Raw genomic sequence first — 22624 nt, forward strand, 5'->3', positions numbered from 1 at the left:
TTCCCTTTCACTTCACAGTTGTGCAATACTTTGTGTTAGATTATGAAATAAAAGTAATAATCCAATATTAGCAGATGTAACCTTGAGGTCTCACCTAAACCCTTTATAACAAGCAGCCCTAGAGGAAACAATGTGGTTGTTATCAGTGTCAGGCCATCTGCCTCCTCCAGTTCACTCGTGCTCTCGGTGCTTGGCTGTCATGCAGGTGGAGGATGATAAAATAAGGGTGGGACAGAGCTTCCAGACAGAAGATGGTGCCAGATAAGAAGACAGGCACTGTCAGGGTGGTAAAAAGGCTCCTCCTCGAGAGTCAACAAGTTAGCTTATAAAAAGTGCTGTAAATGTGTGGAGACTTTCATTATTATGAACATGCACCGTACATCTCTTTCTGTTATAGGCCAATACTTCAATGCAAAAATAGACCACAATAGATCTTTACTTACTTATACATATACAACACGTATACAATACCTGACAGTGAAACAAACAAATTTACTCATTAACTTTAAACTGTTACAAATGGTGGGGTCTGTTAATGCTCACTGCCCTGAGAATTCTCTGCAAAATAATGCTTTAGATGTATATTATTACTAACTGGGAAACACAGTCTCATATTGGTCGCAGGTGTGTTTTAAATTACTTAAATTTGTGCAACATTGCATATGAATTTTAATTGTTCTGAACAACCCTTTAAACTCAGACACTATAAAAGGAAAACCTCTGAGATATGACAGTGCTAACTCTTAAAAAGCCTTTCTGTGTTTGCAAAGGATTAAATACATGTGCACTAATTTGTGGGCATGGATCAGGGTGTGTTTGCAAAAATCAGCTTGCACACGCATGTAAGCTATTCATACTTTGTTCAGGACCACAGTTTTTCCCTGCCAGAAAAAGAGAAGTGCAATACACCGCAGCAGCCTTTTTAAAGCTTTAAATTAAGAATTTACATAGCCCAAAGGTGCATGTTTTAAGATCTCTAAAAATAATTGCTGGCCTAGTATATATATGTGACAGGTGACAAGTAATTGTTAAAAAAAACAACAACTTCCTTTTCCAACTTCAAATAATCCTTCACAAGAATTACCAGATGAATCCCATGACAACACTTTTACTCGATACCATTTTTAATACTGCAACAACCTTTTTTGAAAGCAAAAGACATTAGGAATTACAGTATAAGGAATTACAGTATGACATGAAGAGTATCTCCATTTTCTTAGGGCAAAACTAAAATGTAGAAGGCAACTCAGCACCATCTAAAAAAATCTGTAATTTTAAAAAATCACTTCTTCATATAGCAAAGCAGTAGACAAAAAATTTTTAGTAGTACTCTATTCATTCATTACAGATTCAGTTGTGCTGTTTTTTTTATTTTTATGATTTTTGCTTCTTTTTAGTGTATCTATGTGCTTCCATTTGCCTTTTGTCACTTTTCTGCTTTTACATGTAAAGTTTCCCACTGAGGGACAAAGAAAGGTTTGCTCTATTCTATTCAGAAATAGATATTTTACAGTGTAAACATGGATCTGGCTCACATGAAACTTTTGTTATAGTGTAGACAGGGATCTGGTCCATACAAATATATTCAGCAGCAGGTTAGTCAGTCAGTCGTTTTCTACCGCTTCTTCCATAGTGGGTCGCGGGGTCAGTAGCAGGTCCTAGATGTTATTCTATTTGGTGATCAACTGGTCAGCAGGGCAGGCTGCTACCAGTTCTGACTGGACTCTGTTTTAACTGCCAGCTTTATTAAGGGTCCACCATTGTTTTACTTTTACTGATTTTATTGGTAGCAACATTAGCTACTTATTCGAGCGGCGCACACACTGAGGAAAGGCATCTCACTAGGGAAACTCTAGTAAGGCTACTAGTAAGTTCCTAGTATTTAAACAGCTAACTTTAGACCTTTTTAAATTTCTCAAAATCAGAGTTTCGGTTGTAGCACTACATTTGCCTTGTTGGCTAAAGGATTTCACAAAGAGCGTTCTCTGATTGTACCTGCCATGTTAGCGGAGTTTTAAACTTCCAGCAGCAGCTTTATTCACCCCTATGGATAGTTCAGGTGGTCCTCTGCAGGGAAGGGAAAGTTAAAGACTCTGAGTTTCTGTAGTGTTGCTGTGTGACGTTTTGCACCAACTTGTGGAGATGAAAATGTTTCAGTTTGTATCGATTGTTTTTGATTAGATTGAATATTTTGACAACCCTAATAAATGCACACAAAGACATTTGTGCTCATGTTTAACATCTTTTATGCACTGAAAGTTTTTTAAGTGTAACAACTGTCAGATGAGTGACATTGAAAGGAAAAATCTGGACATAAAGTCATTGGATGTGTGGTACATTCCTTTTATTTAGCTTTGTTCACCTTTTGTTCTTAGCTTGATAGTGTTACTTTTTGAGAGAAAATAGGGGTTATAGTTTGAACTGCATTTAAAGTCATCAATAAGCTGTTGCACAGGTGAGTATGTGTACTGATCTTGATTGGGCCATAGGGCCAAATCACTAAATCACACCCAATCACAGTTTTAGTTTTGTTTGTGTGTTTTCAAAATGTAGTGGATTAAAGAAACTAAATCTTAAATCTGTAATATGTAAAAATATTTTTACTTAGGGATGCACGAGATATCGACATTAACCGCGGTATCAGCAGATGTCAGTCATGTTTTAACATATTGTTATCAGTCTGATAAGCAGAACTGGGCCAATCTTAACAACCGTTGTTTATTTTCATCTTGTTACTGTTTGTGTTTGTGAGGAGGGAGGGGTTTGGCCATGTGGTATTTGTTTGGTCATGTGACAGTGATGCAGTACAGGATTGTGGGTGTTTGACTGAAACAGAGCAGCAAAGTCAACAGTGTGGTAGGTTTTTCATGGCGTCACAAGGGCAGGAAAATAAAACAATATAAATAATATCTGTAAATATCAAATATCGGCCATAATCAACTTTGGCCCAAATTTTCACATCGCTATTTTTACTGCTTAACATGTTTAAAATAATGCTTTCGTATAGTTAAATCAGCACTAATGCACTGTGCACTAGCAAAGATTGATAAACTGTTCATAGAAATCACACAGGAAGGTTCATCCATGTGGATCATGTGTACATGTGACACTGGATCTGGCTGTTTAGCATCCACATTAAGCAGAAAAAAACGCCTTTTGTGAGAATCTTTTGTTAAGACAGTTTTGTTTTCTGCTATAAGTGTCCTGGGAGCTCTAAGCTTAGTGCACTTTGAAGACTCCTTTCCAATCTGTGTTGTATTTTTTATAGGCCCTGGAGATAAGGAGAACTGCCTGTGGGTTGCCTGGTTGCTAATGTGTTGCCTTTGAATTTCTGGGGTGATTTGGAGGAAAACAAACGGTCCAAATCAGGTCATAGAATGGTACCAACAGTTATACCAGGAATATATGACCACTGGAAAACATGTGGGAGGAAATTCTAAAAAGAAAACAGGCATGCATGTAAACTGTTTTTGAGATAATGTGTAATCTATGTTTAACCTGTAGCTGCTTTTGAACAAAGGAATGGGCTGTGTGCAGCTTTTTGCTACAGCATTCACACAGGAATGTTTGAACTCTGATTGTATTTGCGCTCTTTGCTTTGTAACATTTCTGTTGCAGTTTGTTGTGACCAGGGGATCCACCACTGTTGGTCACAACACAGGCGGTGGACTGACAGAGAACAAAATGTTCTCTTTTAGAACTTAAATATTTTCCTGAGAAAGAATTAATAATCATTTTATCAAATGTGTAAACGGAGCCACAGACAAACTCCAAAAATCTGAAGATTAGCTGATTTTGTTTATCACTAGATGATAAAATTGAATTTATAGTATTGTTTCTGGTTTATTGAACAGAAAATCATTTTTCCTAAAGTTTTCAGAACAAGTACCACCTCAACAAATACATGGCAAGTCAGAAATCTAAAGAAGAAAGAAGGTTTCTTACAGAAATCCAAATGGCTGCACTGTGCTTTAAACTGCTTATTTGCATTTCTGAGAGTTGTTTTCCCATTAAAGGTTTCATATTCACAAATACATCTGCAACCTCTATTTGCGATCATGTTCCTTTAGTGTTTAAATGCTTAATGCAGAAGTATATTGCTATTAGCTTGTGTTGCTAACACTGATTAGCCTGGTCATTGAGCTCAGTGGGCATTTCTGTTGGTTTCTGGCTTACAGATAGAATTCCTAGATCATTCCTAGATCCAGCTTCCAGGGTCTGTGTCTGAACTTTATTTCCACCCATCTTCCCACATCAACTCTGGCCAGATTCCCTGTAGCTTGTGAAGAAAGCATTCCCAGAACAAATAGCAAGCGGCACTTGGTTCTCTTTTGGAGGTCCTTGAAATATTCCTCACTGATATCTGCTTGAAGCAAAGATTAGTTTGCTTGAACAGTTCAACCTTTTGGCTGTTTGGGCTGATCAGTTCCTCATTACAGGTCATTTGCTTTTTGTTTATCTTGTAATTAGTTGATTCCTAGGTTTCCTATTCAAGGGAGCCCAGGTACACTTGTATTTACACCAATGTTTGAGATTCATAGTTTTTGTTCATTTTTGAGTATTAGTAGTAGTTTTCTCTAGCTTTCTCAGTAATTAGCGGTACTCGTAAAAAAAAAAAAAAAATAGCAACAATATCTGCTGGGTAAATACAAACTGTCACCTGCTAAACATCAAGATTCACAAAGATGAGCTGTTCAAAGACTGATTTGTGCTTCATTAGAAACTTCTCAAATGAGGAGTGGAGAAACTTTTCAGAAGTCTCGGTGCAAACTGACATGGAGGACATCAACAATAAAATCTGGAAATGACATCAAACCCAGCTTAACTGTCTTCAAGTTCCAAGTTCAAAAACAAATGGAAAACTCTGCAACCAGGCTAACTGCTATTGGCTGTTCAAGCTATCAGCAAAGTATTTTTCTGCCTCAAGCAATGTAGTAACATGCTTACAAAGGTAGGGTGTAGAGTACTTTGTGTGCAAACATTTTAATAAGACAAACATCTTCAAATTGTAAAATAATGTTTTTGCAGCAGCCGCTGGATTTTCACATCAGGATTGTTGAGAAACTTCCAACTTTCTCACTTTGAATTTCAGCTTCATTGAAGCTTTTTGTTAATTTTTTTCCAAATTAAACTGAAAGTTTCAACTCCTGAGTAAATATGTAATGCTTAATTAACTGTAACCTTCAACCAAACAGGCAGTGTCAATGGAGAACATTTTCCTTTTTTTCTGGTATTTTGTGTTTCTTTCAGTATATTGTTACTTGGAAAATGTTAGAACAATACTAGTAGTACTGCCATAAAGAGCTTTTAAAAGTACTGCATTAGGATGAAAAACCTTACTGAGTTTCCAAAAGGTGGCCAATATTTCCAAATCCAGCATAACAGACCAACGATAAAACAGAGCAGAGTACAAACGGACGTCCTGTGGCATTATCTAAAGTATCTAAAGTTGGGTACAAATCAACCAAAACAACCAAAATTATGAAATGATGAAGGAGTAATATGACTGGCGCTGACCAAATCCACGTTCCCTGCTGTAACAGCCTGAATGAACTTATGACGCGCCTCGGTAGAAACTAGTTTCCTTTAACCAGCTTCTTACACCTTAAGTTCTACATCTTATTTTGAAAGTAGCTAACTTCTAAGTTCAATTCAGTTTAAATTCAATTCAGTTTTATTTATATAGCGCCAATTCACAACACATGTTGTCTCAAGGCACTTCACAAAAGTCAGGTTCATACATTCCTATTAATCCTAACAATTGAACAGTTCAGTCAGAGTTAGCTTTTTATTCAAATTGGATAAAAAGTTTTTCTATCTAAGGAAACCCAGCAGATTGCATCCAGTCAGTGACTTGCAGCATTCACTCCTCCTGGATGAGCATGTAGAGACAGTGGACAGTCACTGGTGTTGACTTTGCAGCAATCCCTCATACTGAGCATGCATGTAGCGACAGTGGAGAGGAAAAACTCCCTTTTAACAGGAAGAAACCTCCAGCAGAACCAGAACCAGGCTCAGTGTGAGCGGCCATCTGCCACAACCGACTGGGGGTTTGAGAGAACAAAGCAGAGACACAAAGAGAACAAAGAAGCACTGATCCAGGAGTACTTTCTATGGGAAGGAAAAGTAAATGTTAAGGGATGTAGCTCCTTTAGTCGTTTCATCTAGAAAGAAAGAACAGATAAACTCTGATCCAGTTTTCAAGGTTAGAGTCTGAAAGAGAGCACATAGAGTTAGTCACAGTAGAAGCTCAGTCAGTAGCCATGACTAGGAGAGAGAAAGGGTTAAACACTAAAAGACAGGGCCATGTGGATCATCTGTAGAAGGTGAGCATTAAGTTGTTGCCAGCAGAAGCTCGGACGATGCCCCTCTCCAGAAAGGTGTCACAGGTAGACACAGAGCCAGGCCAGGTGTAGCTTCTAGGAAGAGAAAAGACAGAGAACAAAGTTAAAAGCTGAAATAACAGCAAATAATGTAAAATTGGAGAGTAGTGTGAGAATGTAGCTAAGATGGTGAAAGTGGTCATTATGTCCTCCAGCAGTCTAAGCCTAAAGCAGCATAACTACAGAGATAGCTCAGGATAAACTAAGCCACTCTAACTATAAGCTTTATCAAAAAGGGAAGTTTTAAGCCTAGCCTTAAAAGTAGACAAGGTGTCCATCTAGAGCCCACTGCTGGTCATTGTTATACTAAAAACCACAAAGATTGAGATACCTCTCTCTGTCAGATTTACCATAACCATTGGAAAAGAGAAGGGGTCATACAGGTAGCAGAAAACGAGGGTGTGTTTGCACCTCAACCATAACTGAGCCGGTTTAGAGTAAACCTTACTCCATCCAACAGGGAGGGAGGAAGACGGAAGTAAAAAAATAAGGAAGATAGCTCAGGATAACTAACTATAAGCTTTATAAAAAAGGAAAGTTTTAAGCCTAGCCTTAAAAGTAGACAGGGTGTCTGCCTCACGGACTAAAACTGGGAGCTGGTTCCACAGGAGAGGAGCCTGATAACTAAAGGATCTGCCTCCCATTCTACTTCTAGAGACTCTAGGAACCACCAGTAAACCTGCAGTCTGAGAACAAAGTGCTCTGTTAGGAACATATGGACCAATCAGATCTCTGATGTATGATGGAGCTAGATCACTAAGGGCTTTATATGTGAGGAGGAGAATTTTAAATTCTATTCTGGATTTAACAGGGAGCCAATGAAGGGAAGCTAAAATAGGAGAAATATGATCTCTCTTTTTAATTTTCATCAGAACTCTTGCTGCAGCATTTTGAATCAGCTGAAGGCTTTTAACTGCATTTTGTGGACATCCTGATAGTAAAGAATTACAATAGTCCAGCCTTGAAGTAACAAATGCATGGACTAGTTTTTCAGCGTCACTCCTGGACAGGATATTTCTAATTTTGGCAATGTTCTGGAGATGAAAGAAGGAAATCCTAGAAACCTGTTTAATATGGGATTTAAATGACATGTCCTAGTCAAAGTTAACACCAAGGTTTTTTACTTTATTACTGGAGGTCAATTTAATGCCATCCAGGTTAAGTGATTGACTAAGCAGTTTCTTTTTTAAAGACTCCGGTCCAAAGACGACAACTTCTGTTTTGTCTGAATTTAGAAGCAAAAAATTTAAAGTCATCCAAGTTTTTATGTCTTCAAGACATGCTTGTAGTCTATCTAACTGGTTGGGTTCATCAGGATTTATGGATAAGTAAAGCTGAGTATCATCAGCGTAACAGTGAAAATTTATCCCATGCTGCCTGATAATTTGACCTATTGGAAGCATATATATTGTAAAGAGAATTGGCCCAAGTACTGAACCCTGTGGTACTCCACAATTAACCCTGGAGTTTAAAGATGATTTATCATTTACATGAACAAACTGGAATCTGTCAGACAGATAAGATTTAAACCAGCCTAGCGCTGTTCCCCTGATCCCTACAGCATATTCCAGACTTTCTAAGAGAATATTATGGTTGACTGGATCAAATGTAGCACTGAGATCTAACAGAACCAGAACAGACACAAGTCCATTATCTGAGGCCATAAGAATATCATTAGTGACTTTCAGCAGAGCTGTTTCAGTGCTATGATGAGCTCTGAAACCTGACTGAAACTCTTCAAACAGGTCATTGCTGTATAAATGTTCACACATTTGATTAGCAACTATTTTCTCAAGAATTTTAGATAAGAATGGAAGATTGGATATAGGTCTGTAATTTATTAAGTCATCTCGATCAAGCGAAGGTTTCTTAAGTAAAGGTTTAATTACAGCTACCTTAAAAGCCTGTGGTTCTGATCCATTTACTAAAGATAGATTAATCATATCTAAAATGGGGCTGGTAATCAGAGGGAACACTTCCTTAAATAATTTGGTTGGGATTGGGTCTAACATACAAGTTGAAGGTTTAGATGAAGCTAATATTTCTGATAACTCAGGAAGCTCCACAGGATCAGAACAGTCCAAACACAAATCAGGTTCTGCAGTTATTTCCAATGTTGTCTCACTTGCTGAGGATGAAGTAATCGTCTTCAGGAGTATGTCAAAGATTTTATTTTTAATAGAATCAATTTTATTTAAGAAGAATCCCATAAAGTCATGACTTCTAAGAGCTAAGGGAATGGATGGCTCAACAGAGCTATGACTCTGTGTAAGTTTAGCAACTGTACTAAAGAGAAACCTAGGATCATTCTTGTTCTCTTCTATTAATGATGAGAAATAAGCTGTTCTAGCTTGGTGAAGTGTCTTTTTATACAACAGTAGGCTATTTTTCCAGATTAAGTAGGAATCCTCTAGGTGTGTAGAGCGCTATTTTCTTTCCACTTTTCTAACACTGTGCTTTAAAGTACGCAGCTCTGAATTAAACCAAGGAGCTAGCCTCCTATGAATAATTACCGTCTTTTTCAGGGGGGCTGCATTGTCTAATGCATCACGCAATGATAAAGTAACACTATCAACAAGAGAATCGATTTGTAAAGGGGAAGAAACAAAATCATTGCCCTCCACTGTGCTTTTCTGTGATAATGAGGAAATTAAAAGTGAAACAGATTCTTTAAAAGTTGTTACAGCATTTTCTGATAATGATCTACTATAATGAAATTTTCTTTAAGGTGTGGAGTACTCGGTTAAATTAAACTCAAATGTTATTAAGAAATGGTCAGACAGGACAGGGTTATGAGAAAATATTGTTATGTCTTTACACTCAATGCCATATGTCAGCACAAGGTCCAGAGAATGAAGACAAAGGTGGGTAGGTTTGTTAATGTTTTGAGCAAAGCCAATTGAGTCTAAGATAGCATTAAAGGCTATATTTAAGCTATCACTTTCAGTGTCATGTTGACACTGAAAGTGATAGGTCTTCTTTCTGCAGTAAGTCTTCTTCCTGCAGTAATCATTCCAACACTGTAGAGTGTGGCTTGGTAGTGCTAATTAAAGGTGCGTTCACTGATTGGAAAAAGAAAGTATTTTTGGGTTACGGGTCAAAGGTCAGGGCAGGTCAAGGTGAAAGTTCTGGTCACCAGCCAGTTTCACAGTGCATATCTAAATATCTATGTAAAATACCCTGAAACCTAAAAAAAAATTAGTTTTCTCCCATTTTACATTTAAATTTGATGTTTTGTTTATCGTATAAAGCAGATGCCCCATGGGGATGGCCGCCTCCCTGGTCACAGCATGTCCTCTCAGTACCGGATGCATTCTTACTACCCTGGAGCTACCTACCTGACCCAGAGCCTGGGTTCCACCACCGGCGTGCCACCCTTCGTCAGCCTGGATGAGAACAACAGCTGCTCTGAGACAATGGCAGTCTGTGAGTAACACAAAAACACTCCCAACACACACACCTATAAGGCCCCATAAACCTTTACCCAGACTTTATCAACAGAACATCCAAGGGAGGATTGCATTCAAGTCAAGAGTGTCATAACATTTCATTTTCACTTGTACTAAACTTTACTGCAAATCTGGTGATTTCCATGTATGCAGGATCTCGGTGAATTTTAAAGCTATGCATTACAGCTTTGATCATCTAAATGCTTTTCTAATCTTTAAAAAAGCAGAGAATGTATTAAAATTGGTCGCATATATGATGTAAATTAATTATTGGGAATTAGAAATTAGAATAGACTATAATCTGTACAGACCTATTGAAGAAGTCCTAAACAGTGCAGCTTTGTTTCTTTTCATCTTGTTTGCAGAAGTAGGTTTGATCTCTGATTTCTGCAGCAGTAGATTTCTGGCACTGTTCATCCAGATGAGAATCTCAGCACAACATTGCTGGTTGCCGGTAGTTTATGCCTTCCTGATTGCCAGAGAATGTGGGTGAATCAGATTGTGTTTTGCTCAACATGTTTAGTAAAGTGTTTTTGGAAATATCTAAAGAATGCAGATAAGTACATAATAAAAGTGACGATAGAGTGCAAAGGAACCCCACACTTTGAGAATTACTGAATTACAATAAATGTAGACTAGAGTACTATAATACAAGACTGAAGTACCACTCAAATCCACAAATGACCTGTGTTGAAGACGATAATTTTTGCCTGATTTGAAATTCCTCTGAAGTCCATTTCATCTCTAATATGTTTTATGTATTCATTATGTCTTTATGAGCCCAGTATTGGCCTGGTTGTGTGTAATGTGTATTTTTATTGTTGGGCACAGGTTATTACTGGTGCTTGTAAGTTTCATTGTTGTTCTCAGCAAGGGTGTAACTTTGGGTCTAGCATTGGGGGGGTTAAGCTGTCTGCCTTGTTAGTTATTTATTGAATCATTTACTTTTGTAAAAGGACTCAGGCAAATTTGGCGTTCCTGTTTTAGAAATTCATTCAAATGCTTTTACCGTTTTTACTTAACTATCCTATTTTCTTTGTTTTTTTTGCTCTTTTTACTATGTCTTTCTGGCACCAGGAGATATTTTCCTGGTTTTTTGAGCAACACCTAGTTCTGTCTGCATGTAGAACTGGACTATAGGACCGGCTGCAGCCATGAGATGCAATGTGATGACCTGAAGGACCTTTTAATGTGTTTAGTGACTTTAGGATTAAATGTTTTGATTTTGACTAAGGTAAAGGATCAGATATTTTCACATCATGATGCAGATTCAGCTAGAAGCTCACAGAGAGGGTTCTACTATTTTCTATCACAGCCAGGCCATTTAATTTCACCTGTAGTCAGGTCAAAGTCCCTCATCATGACCCTGATGATGCTCATTAGTGAACCTCCACCTTATGTCTTGCTGGGTGAATCAGTGATTAGCACTAGCTTACTATTAGCCCATTCTGAGCCAGCTCTCAGGTTTAACGCTAACTTCAGTCTGGGTTAAGCCGCCCTGCTTCCACCTGTTCCTGGGCACACACCCCCACCAGGCTCCCTCTCTCTGGTTGGCTCCACGGCTGCTCTGAAATCAGCCGTCTCCCCTGTTGTAGCCCTGTTTGATCCGCTCAGTGCAGTGTTGCCAGGTGTACGATAATTATCATATTTGTACAATAATTTTGCTCTCTGTACGATGTACGATCAATATTCCTAAAAAAAAAGGCCAAATGTACGATAATTTGACCATTCCGTGAATGTGTGGTTGTAACCAGTTGTCATCAGCCTATCGCCAAAGTCTGTCGGAGACTTTTGTGAACCCCGAGGGCATCTGTGTCCGAATTCGGGAACAGATGCTGGAAATTCCAGCCAATCGTACTTTTCTAAATGTGACCTACAAGTGACGTGATGCGTTGGCCTCAGAACAACGGCCATGATTGGCTGAATAGTCCACTGCGCCCGCCCATGATTGGCTGAATAGTCCACTGCGCCCGCCCATCATCGAGGAAAAGAAAAAAAGAAAAGAAGAAGAAGCAGAGCCCGGCACTGTGGGGCTGCAGCTGTTGATAAATCCATTCCGTTCTGACGCCACAAAGCTGCGAGTGCCTGTTAGACGCTATTCAACACATCACAACACAACTCAACACAACACATCTCTCTGCTACACTTCCAACGTTTCAACAATTTGTCAGCTGCTCTACCAGAGAAAACAAAACATTGGATTTGTTTTATGCAAATGTCAAGGACTCATACATCTCTACAGCAAGACCTCCTTTAGGCAAATCAGATCACAATCTTGTTTTTCTCTGCTCGAAATATAAGCCTTTGTTCAGAGACAACCTGTAATAAAGAGGACTGTGAGAAAATGGTCACAGGAAGCTGAAGAAGTTCTGCAAGGTTGCTTTGAGGCTACAGACTGGGACGCACTGTGCCAGCCACATGGAGAGGACATCAATGCCATGACTGAGTGTGTAACCGACTATATAAACTTCTGTGTGGATAACATCATCCCCACCAGAACCGTGAGATGCTTCCCCAATAACAAACCTTGGATCACCAGTGACCTGAAGGACCTGCTTAACAAGAACAAAAGAGCCTTCAGAGAGGGAGAAAGAGAATTATTGAGGAGTTTACAGAAGCAACTTAAAGTCAAGATAAAAGACAGCAAGGAGGTGTACAAGAAGAAGCTGGAGAGCAAGCTCCAGCAAAACAATATCAGAGATGTGTGGACAGGGATGAAGAAGATCACAGGCTTGAAGCAGAAGGATGATCAGACCAATGGAGGTCTGGACAGAGCCAATGAACTGAAGACATTTTTCAATAGGTTCAATTCAGAAACAAGCTCAGCATCCTCCTCTCCTGCTCACAGCCAAATAGACATTCCACCTTCCTTTGACCCACAGGACCCACAGCTGTCCAGTAACACCTCAAATGTTTTATCTTCCACCTCAGCCCTAGACCCTTCTGCTTCTACATGTTTGCCTTCAACCATATCAGAAGATGCTGATGCTTCCTTTGCCTCCCCCTTCCACCTGTGTGTCTCAAGAAGTCAGGTGAAGATGCAACCGGAGAGACTGAATAGGAATAAGGCTGCAGGTCCAGATCATGTCAGCCCTAGAGTCCTGAAGGCCTGTGCAGAGCAGCTCTGTGGGATTCTGCAGCACCTCTTCAACCTTAGCCTGACCCAGAAGAAGGTTCCGGTGTTGTGGAAGACCTCCTGTCTTGTTCCGGTACCAATTGTTCCGGTATTGGGGAGTGGTGGCCTAGTGGTTAGAACAGGAGGTTTGCGTTCCAGAGGGGCCATGTTCGTATCCCACATATTGCCACTCAGGGTCCCTGAGCAAGACCCTTAGCCCCAGAATGCTCCTTGGGCGCCGCATAATGGCAGCCCACTGCTCCCTGTAAGGGATGGGTTAAATGCAGAGGACAAATTTCGTTGTGATGTACATGTGCAATGACCAATAAAGATGATTATTATTATTATAAAGAAAACTCACCCATCAGTCCTCAATGACTATAGACCTGTTGCCCTGACATCTCACATCATGAAGGTCCTAGAGAGACTCCTGTTGGCCCACCTGAGTAAGCAAACAGTAAACCATCAGGACCCCCTTCAGTTTGCTTATCGCTGTGGAGTTGGAGTTGAAGATGCCATCATACACCTGCTTCAACAAACCCACTGTCATCTGGACAAAGCCAGCAGCACTGTGAGGATCATGTTCTTTGATTTCTCCAGTTCATTTAATACAATCCAACCTGATTTGCTTTGTCAGAAACTCCAGAAGACTCAGGTGGAGGCCCCAACAATCTCCTGGATCAAAGACTACCTGACAAACAGACCACAGTTTGTGAGACTGAAGGGTTGTGTGTCTAACCAGGTAGTCAGCAGCACAGGAGCACCACAGGGGACTGTACTCTCACCATTCCTTTTCACTCTGTACACCTCAGACTTCCAGTACAAGACAGACTCCTGTCATCTGCAGAAATACTCAGATGATTCTGCAGTTGTGGGGTGGATCAGAGATGGACAAGAAGCTGAGTACAGGAAGGTGGTGGACCGCTTTGTGGCATGGTGTGGAAACAATCATCTCATTTTGAATGTGACTAAAACAAAGGAGATGATTGTAGATTTTAAGAGAAACAGGAATAAGTCAAAAACTATTTCTATCATGGGAGAAGAAGTGGAGGTGTATAAATACCTCGGTGTTCACCTGGACAACAGACTAGAGTGGAGATGCAACTGTGAAGCCATCTACAAGAAGGGACAGAGCAGACTGTACTTCTTGAGGAAGCTTAGGTCCTTTGGTGTTTGCAGCAAGATGCTGCATATCTTCTATAAGTCTGTTGTGGAAAGTGTGATCTCTTCTACCATCATCTGCTGGGGAAGCAGCATCAGAACCAGGGACTTAAAAAAACTCAACAAGCTGATAAAAAAGGATGCCTCTGTTCTGGGGACTCCTCTGGAACCTCTGGAGATCATTGTGGAAAGAAGGATTCTTCATAAAATGAAGAACATTATGGAGAACCCTGAGCATCCTCTTCATGAGACTGTCCTACAACAACAGAGTATCTTCAGTCAGAGGCTTCTTCAGATCTGCTGTAAGACGGAGTGCTACAGGAGATCCTTCCTGCCCACAGCCATCCGCATCTACAACGACTCTTTGAGGAAACCTTCATAATATGAGCTATAACAACATTTAATTTCCCTTTGGGATTAATAAAGTATTTTTGAATTGAATTGAATTGAACAGACTTGTTATTTTGGTTATGACGAGTGTACAATAATTTCCCTCAAAATATGATAATTTTATGTCTCTAGTACGATAATCCTACATTTCTCACTTGGCAACACTGGCTCAGTGTAACTTTTCGGGTGATTAATGAAGCAGGCCAACACTCCTGGACTGAACAGCCGTTCTGGACCTCTCCAGAATGGACAAATTGCTAGTCCGCCCGAACCTGTGCACGTACTTGCGTAGTAGCAGTACCGCGTGGGCGCAAATAACCACTTTTTATTTTCTTTTCCTTTAGACTCATTGTCAGATTGGGTGAAGCAGGCATTGATTATATGGAACACAATAGAAACAAATCTGATTGTTTTTAATAATGTGAAATCTGTCATTTTGGGGCTTAACGCTTCTTTTGAACAGACATGAACTCCTAAATGTTTTCTTTCATGAGATTCGGGGCTGTTCTGAAAACATCTGGACCTTCAGCCCCAGAGGTCCAGGTGACAGGTCTAACAAAGCACCTGGGTACCACTGTATTTCGGAGCTAGTGTTTGCACTGCCATTCAGTGTGTCTGCATGTACAGGCGTGTGTGAGTGGCATAGAAAACCAATCATCAGCTAACTTAACAATGCATATTTACCTCATTTTGACTTTTACTCTTTTTTACAAGGGGTTGTTGTCGACCATCAGTGAAAAATTGTTGTCTGTCCACTTTTTTGAGAGTACAACTACTCTCACCAAAGACTGAATCAACAGTACAGCAAACAGTGAATACTTGGTGGAGAAAGTGGGTTGGGCGATACCAAGTTTTTGGGAGGAGGAGGGGGTTACATTAACAGGTGATGATGTTATTTTGATGGCAAATAGAAATAAAAGAAAATCAACAAGTTATTCATGCAGGATATATTTGTAAATCGAAATAATGTTATTTTATTGGGGTGGTTATATTGACTGAACCAGATTTCTTTTGGGGGAGGGGGGGTCATAACCCCCTAATCCCCCCCAAAAAAAACCCCCCAAAATATGCCCTTGGTTCTCAATGTTTCACTTGAGTTGAAGTGATGCATTTCTGGTTAAATGTTTGCACACCTTGACAAGTATTAACACATCTGTATTTCTGCTGCATCCGTTCTTTGCTGGTATCAGTGTAACTTTTTTATACAACAAATCCAGATCTAACTCTGTTTTTTCTTTCCCTGTTTTTGGAGAGAAAATCTTTTCTCATAGTAAAAAATATTATTTCTCATGTGAAGGACACAAAGGAAAAGCATCAGAGGTACATCATCAACACTCCTGGGGCGATGACACCACCAGCATCAGAAAGCTTCAGACTCCCACGTCTCCCCTTGTAGCGGTGTTTGTTTGTCAGCTACAGCTGTCCCTCTGCTGTGAGGGTCCCACGTCAGCTCCCCACCGTGAATCACCATGCTCCATTACAAGAATAAAACAATCCCAGTGGGTGGTCCCACCTTTTAGTGTGAACTAAGACACCAACCCTCAGCAGAAATCAAATCAATTTACCCGGAAAGCAGGATTTACTTTCAAAGCCTCACAAAGGGTTGCAGGTCCATAACCGTATGTCCCTTTCACATTTTTACAAAGCAGCAGCTTGATTATTAGCAGATCAAACCGTCATCCATCACCGAACTGTTGCTATCACAAAGAGCGTCCTCTTTGTTTATTAAATGTAGTTCGCATTGATCTGAAATGTGCATCCAGCACATGATTCCATGTTATTTCAATCGTTCCTTGGTAGTCTGATTCAGTAGCTTCCAGTAAGGCTCCTTTTTCATATCCTGTCTCATTATTACGTCATGCCTTTATGTTAAGTCTAATCATTTTGAGTTTTTTTTCTTTTACCAAATTAAACAATGAAAACTACAGCAACAGGTACAAGTTACCGACAAAGCCAACAGGTGTGTCACACACTGAGACTCTTTGTAACAGCTACAATTGTAAAAAAAAAGCGACAGTTTTACAAATTATACACCCAATTGAATGGTAACACCCTACAAGTTCGCCACACTTACTTCAACAAATAAAATTACCATCAATTAAAACCAAGTCTTTATTTTCAGCAAAATGCTCAAGCTTACATCTTTTGCTATGGTTTTACTGTTTAATTAATCTTTACTTGTTAGTTTTTGAGAATTAAATGATTAATCTCATTAATCCAAGAAGTTAAAAGGATGTTGCATAAAAACATCTGAATTATGTGGGGTTAGGTAAATTGATTTGGCGTTATTGTGTTGTTTTCCTTTGGATCAGTCTGAAAATAGGCAGTTTCTGTGATCTCTGAGCCTCCCTTCCCTCCCTTCCTACATGGCTGCCAAGCAGCGCTCTGGCAGATTTATCTCCCTCCCAGGATAAGGCTAATCATTTGGCCAAATACAGAGATCCAAATAACCTTCAACAGTGCCACGCTGTCCTTTCTCCTCCTCTCCTCACATTCTCCTCCTCCTCCCCATTCCTCATCCTTCCCCCTCGCAGGCCTCGCTGTCTCCGCAAAATTGCCTTCTGGAGTTAGTGAGCGGGAACAGTTAAGATTTACAAACAATGATGAAGCTTGTCACGCGTCTTTCTCCATCCGTCACGGCGGTCCGGGTGGAGCTGTGGGTAGAGCCATCCCGGTGTTCTTCATAAAAGCCAGCTCCCTATGAAATACGCCCCCGGCCGGCCTGTTTACTGCCCCGCGCTCGTCAGCAGCCCCGGCGCTGTAAATCGCCGGCCGGGAGGTGACAGTGCAGTCCATCAAACTCCCCACCTCCCCGCCCTCTCAACATCTCATCTCACATCGCCTCCCCCCCACCCACTCAATGCAAATATACACATACACAGAGACATCCACAGTGTTTCTCCACAAACAGCCGCCACGCTTCCTCAAGATCCAACCAGGGAAGCTCAGATGAGCTGCCCAACAAGAGTTATGGTGACTTCAGACTTATAGGTGACATTTTTTTTGTCCTTGTCCCGACAGAATTTAGAAGTTTGCAAGCTCTCAGCACAGCAACTTTTCCTTTCATACTTTTTTACAACCAGATTGACACTACAATCAGACCTCATGATCGAGCGCCGCTGTACAGGCTATACGTTTGTCTGTGTTGTTATATTGGTGTCAGCGCAGTGCGTACTGTAATTTAAATGCAAATCAGATTGTTGAGGTATTGCAGATTTTCATCCTGCTAATCGATAGACCTGTGTGAGCCCATTAAGTTAGAAATCCATTACTATCTTTCTAGATGATATTCTATTGATTTTTCTCTCTTCAATCTATATTCTACTGTACACCAAAGTGAGTTACTGCATATAAAGTCTGTTGTTTCAGGTTGTCAGCCTCCCCTGAAGAATAAAAAACAACCCAACTGAGAAGCTGCAGCCAGTATGTTTCTTTGTTTCGTGTATAAAGTGGGTTTTACCCGCTTTCAGATCAGATTACTTTTCACCCATTCACTCTCACAAACTCATTTAGGAGCATGAACCTCCGCCTCACACTCATTTCACTCATTTTTAAGATACAACAAAGGCCTCTCACTCTTCTGGATTTATTAAACCTAAACAAATCGGCGACTCACAGCAAAGCGGTGACCTTTTCATAGTAAGCGCTGTTTCATGTCATGTAGCCAGAGTTAATTTCCTTCGTCACTGATAGGTTTAAAACATCACTAACATTTAGCACATCTACTTGCCTGATTCATTACCAGAGGTGAAACTGAAAGGAGTGACCCGGAAGAGTGTTAAAATGACTTTTTAAAGGATTTTAAAGGGGCCTTTTTTACGATAAGGTATAAAGTCAACATTTCCATGGTGTTTTTAGGAGATCCAGCTTAACTGACCATAACAGTGAAGGTCAGTCAACCAAGGGTTACTGACCCTATTCAGGTGGAGTTAGAATAAATAAACCAATCACATAAAAGAGGCAGGATAAAAGCTGGTCACAAAAAGAAAAACAACTATTTTGTGAGTAAGTAACTTTATTTAGGTGGCACAGTGGCACAGTTGGTAGCACTGTTGCCCTGCAGCAAGACGTAGGGCCCTGTTGCTGTTGTCTGTGCAAATTAATATGCTTATTTATATCACAGCCAAATCCAGTTAGTTTAAATCTTCTTTCATGTACGTAGATACAAATGGTCAGTCTAGCAGGAAGGAATATTAGAAATGTCTGCAGTCTAGACTCTTATATATATTAAGAGCGTCTCAGTTGATTTGTGACTTTAAGTTATCTTTTAAAAAACTATACAAATCAGTAGCAAATTTAAACATAAATGTCGATACACAATAAGTAGCAGTATGATGCACAGATGCTCTGGATAAATGCCGACAACTTTTAACAGATGGGCATTTTAATGAAGAAATACAGTTTTTTGTTTTTAAGCTTCTAACAGGACAAACTCTGGGAGTAACTGGTAACAGGTCCAGGTTAGTGAGTGAACCCGCTTCGTGCTGCTTCATAGTAAACGCCATGATCGGATTTTCTTAACGTAGTTTAAAAATGTATATTGTTCACAAGTCTCTATGTAATTAGGTTTGGTGAACACATCTTAACATGTTGCTAAGATTTAGTTCTTTAAACTTAGTTTAGTTTTTTCACATAGAATTGGTTCACAACAAAGGTAGTCTGGGGGTGCTACAGAACACCAAACATTTATTTTTAATTCAGTCCACTTCTATTTGATTCAAATTAAAATTCAGTTGCAGTCCCAGTTTTTGTAACAAGCTTCCTTGTTTAGTCCATCTTAAAAGTTGGTAAAAAATATTTTTGTTGAATATTTCTAAAAATTACTAATGCAAGCTATTATTGCTATTGCTATTATTAAAGAAACCTTGAAATAACAGCCCTTTGGAGGCCTTGGATGTCTCGTTTTAGCGTTTCTCCTGGTCCTTGATTACAGAACAAAACTCCTGAGAGACCTGTCAAATCCTCCTCCCTTGCTTATTGTGCTGCTAAGTGCCCTGATAGCCTCTAGGGCTGTGGATGGGCTAAATACCAGTATAATTGTCTGCTCAGGGCACAAGCACCATAGTAATGTGCTGTACAACACCACTATTAACACAGGCCTGGGGCTGTGGAGACATTAAATGGCCAGGGCTGTTTAGTTTATGTCCCATCATCCTCACTCTCTATTTCTCCTTCTGACTCTCTCTCTCACAAAAACGCCTTGTTGATGTCAGTTTTCAGAGGAGGATTAGTTTGAGATGATAATAAAGCACCAGTAGCTTAAATACCCACATGCTGCCATCTCTGAAGCAGAATGGCTACAGCAACAGAAGACCAGACCGGGTCTTAATAAGAATGGGGATCGTTGCCTGTTCTAAAGAGTATCAATTCCAGCTGCAACAATCAGATGGCCGGGTCAGAATTAGGTGAAAACATGAAAGCATTGACCCATCCTGTCTTAGTAAGAGTTCAGGCTGGTGGTGGTGGTCTTATGGTGTGGGGGATAGTTTCTTCACGCACACTGGGCCCCTTAGTACTGTTGGAGTTATCCCTAAACTCCTGCGTGCTCGTTTGTTTGGTAAAGCTAAGACCTCCTATACTGTTATTAATAAAAACCAAAGTAATAAAAGAAACACGGAAACTGCAGTCTTTAGATGCCTGTACATGGAGAAGATCGTCCGAAACCTTCTGAAACTTCCTAAACTTCTGATTACTTCCCCAAGAACAGCAGTTTTTATTCAAAAGCCAGGCGTATACTTGTACATGAAAAAACATACATTTTAATCGACTGTCTGATTTCATAGCTGGAGCTGTCTGACACCTATTCAGCTGACTTTTCGACACTTCGTGTTTTTCTACTTTTGACCTTTATTTACATATGTAGAAATATAAAAATATCTGTTGTCATTGGGCAAAAGTAAGTCTTACATACAGAAATATGTTCTTGTCGTTAGGCAGAAGATTTACAGAGACACATCCAAAAATATCTTCAGTTACTGGGCAGATGATATCTAAGTCCAACACACAAATATAAGCCTGTTTGGAGGCCTCTAAGTTACACAATACATTTTATTTCACACATTATTAAACATACTTAGGCATAGCCATACCAATCCTATAAGCATAGCATGAATATTTTCCAACAGTACCAACTGAGCACCATTTAAACACCACAGCCTACCCAAGTGTTGTGGATGACCACCTCCATCCTTTAATGACCACAGTGGACTCATCTTCTGATGGTTTTCTTCCAGAAGGACGATGCTCCCTATAAAACTGCCCAGATCATCACAAACTGGGTTCAGATAGTCCTTTAGACAGAAATGCGTTGATGGAAAATCATTAAGTTCATATGTAAAGAGTTTTTATTTTACAAACCGACTGTTTATGTCTTCTCAGATGAAACAAATGCTGTCTGTTTTTAACTAAATCCACAAATTACAGGAAATTATTCAAATAAATCCACAAAAAAGCAGTAAATTATTCAAATAATCCCACCAAATGTATATCACCTTATATTAAACTGTATACATTTTTATAAATTATTATATTAATTAAAATCTTAAAGGAAAAAGAATCTGTTTACAGTTTAAAATATGAACTTTAAAAAAATAAAAATGGAAAATTGTAATTCAGAAAATCAAAAAGGGTGCTAAATAAGTCAGATCCTGACTGGTTTCATTGTCCTCCTTTATCTTTAGTTTTCTAAATGAACTTTTATGTAGTAAGTGTCCATTTTACCTGAGTGTTGTTGTTTCTGTTCACCCTTCAAATTCAATAATCTTTAATTAAACTGAATGATCTTAGACTAACTTAACTTCAACTGTTCACAGAAGCTTGAAATTTTTATCAAACGGATAAAAACAACATTTCAAGGAGGCCCAATTGCTGCGTTATATTTTTCTTTTAGAGCATACAGGGAAATTCTAATAAAGCTTTCATGAGGATTTTGCTGTGAAAATCCTGGGATTATTGTTGCCAAAAAATAACATCCGTCCTGCAACCTTATTTCTGTTCATTTAAAGCTGCTGGAAAAGTAATTTTAATATATGGTCTGAAACTCTTCAGATATAATCTTCTGTATGTGATTTGTATTCATTCTCATATAATTTATGTTATTCTGGATTTAATAGATATTTTTTTCTCAGGATCTTATGACGCAAGCTTAGTAACCTTTTACCTAAAGGTGCCCATTTATTAACTTCCCTCACGTTGGTTTGAGCAGCCGCTCGGTGTGCACCAATAAGGGATGTTTCCGTGGCAGCTCTCTGACACAGTTGAACGACTTGAATAAACACGTTAGGCAGCTTTAGCACCAGCGAGAAGTGTTCTCCCTTCCAAAGCAATATATTTCACTCTTCCTGTGTCCTTTACTTTGGCATTTTTCTTACGTTGTTGACTCACAATTAATCTCTTCTTTAAAGCGCAATGATAGAAAAGTGACGCAAATATTGATCGGCCGCCTGAGCTCATTATTGCATATCCATAACTCTTCGATGGATCATGTCAGAAAGCCCGACGATAGACTGACAAGCCATTTTGTGAGCTGATGGGGCACAGTAGCCGAAATGGAGATTTAGCGCGGAGACGATGGTGGTGTCACGCCTCTCTGACGGTCATCCTCACTGGGGACAGATTGGTTAACAATGCAGGAGCAAAGGGTGCGCTCTGCTTAATTAGCCTTTGACCTCAACGCTTGATGCCTTCTGTCAACCTGTGTTGGTTCTCCACTCACATCAGCTCCATGGCAAACCAATAATGATCTTTTAAGTGTTTCTTTAAACATCTTAATTGCTTCAAAAGAGGCTCCGTCCTTTTGAACAAGTGTCTCAGTGGCTCTCAGTTTGCAAGATGAGAGTGAGAAATTTATGGGAGATTGAACTGCACACAGTGAAATGAACAGTCCATAATAATGGCAATGCAAAAGCTTTTATTGACTCTGTTTAGTTCACTGATTAGAGTGTTTGATGTGGCTTAAAATTAGACGTAGCTCAAGCATCAGCTACCAGGCGTGCTGGCAGAGTTCTGGTCTGTTACTTGCTGATTAAAACCAACATTTCATTCAATTTATTAAAACAGATGGGATGGAAGCATTGCTGTGGTTAATGGCAGAAAGTTGTGAGTTTGATTCCAACTTGAGCAGAACT

General features: G+C 39.6%; 1 protein-coding gene across 2 annotated transcripts in view; it reads left to right on the forward strand.

Moving 5' to 3' along the window:
• LOC124865140 (doublesex- and mab-3-related transcription factor 1-like) overlaps nucleotides 1-22624 on the forward strand; it is a 42199-nt gene that overhangs the window by 13421 nt on the left and 6154 nt on the right. The window contains exon 5 of one of the 2 annotated variants that reach the window (XM_047360104.1): nucleotides 9638-9809. In XM_047360104.1, the coding sequence (XP_047216060.1) occupies nucleotides 9638-9809 (172 nt within the window). Of the gene's footprint in view, nucleotides 1-9634; nucleotides 9810-22624 lie in introns of both variants that reach the window. The other variant, XM_047360103.1, reaches the window with a different exon arrangement.

This window comes from Girardinichthys multiradiatus, unplaced genomic scaffold (genome assembly GCF_021462225.1).
Source record: "Girardinichthys multiradiatus isolate DD_20200921_A unplaced genomic scaffold, DD_fGirMul_XY1 scaffold_27, whole genome shotgun sequence".
Taxonomy (NCBI): domain Eukaryota; kingdom Metazoa; phylum Chordata; class Actinopteri; order Cyprinodontiformes; family Goodeidae; genus Girardinichthys; species Girardinichthys multiradiatus.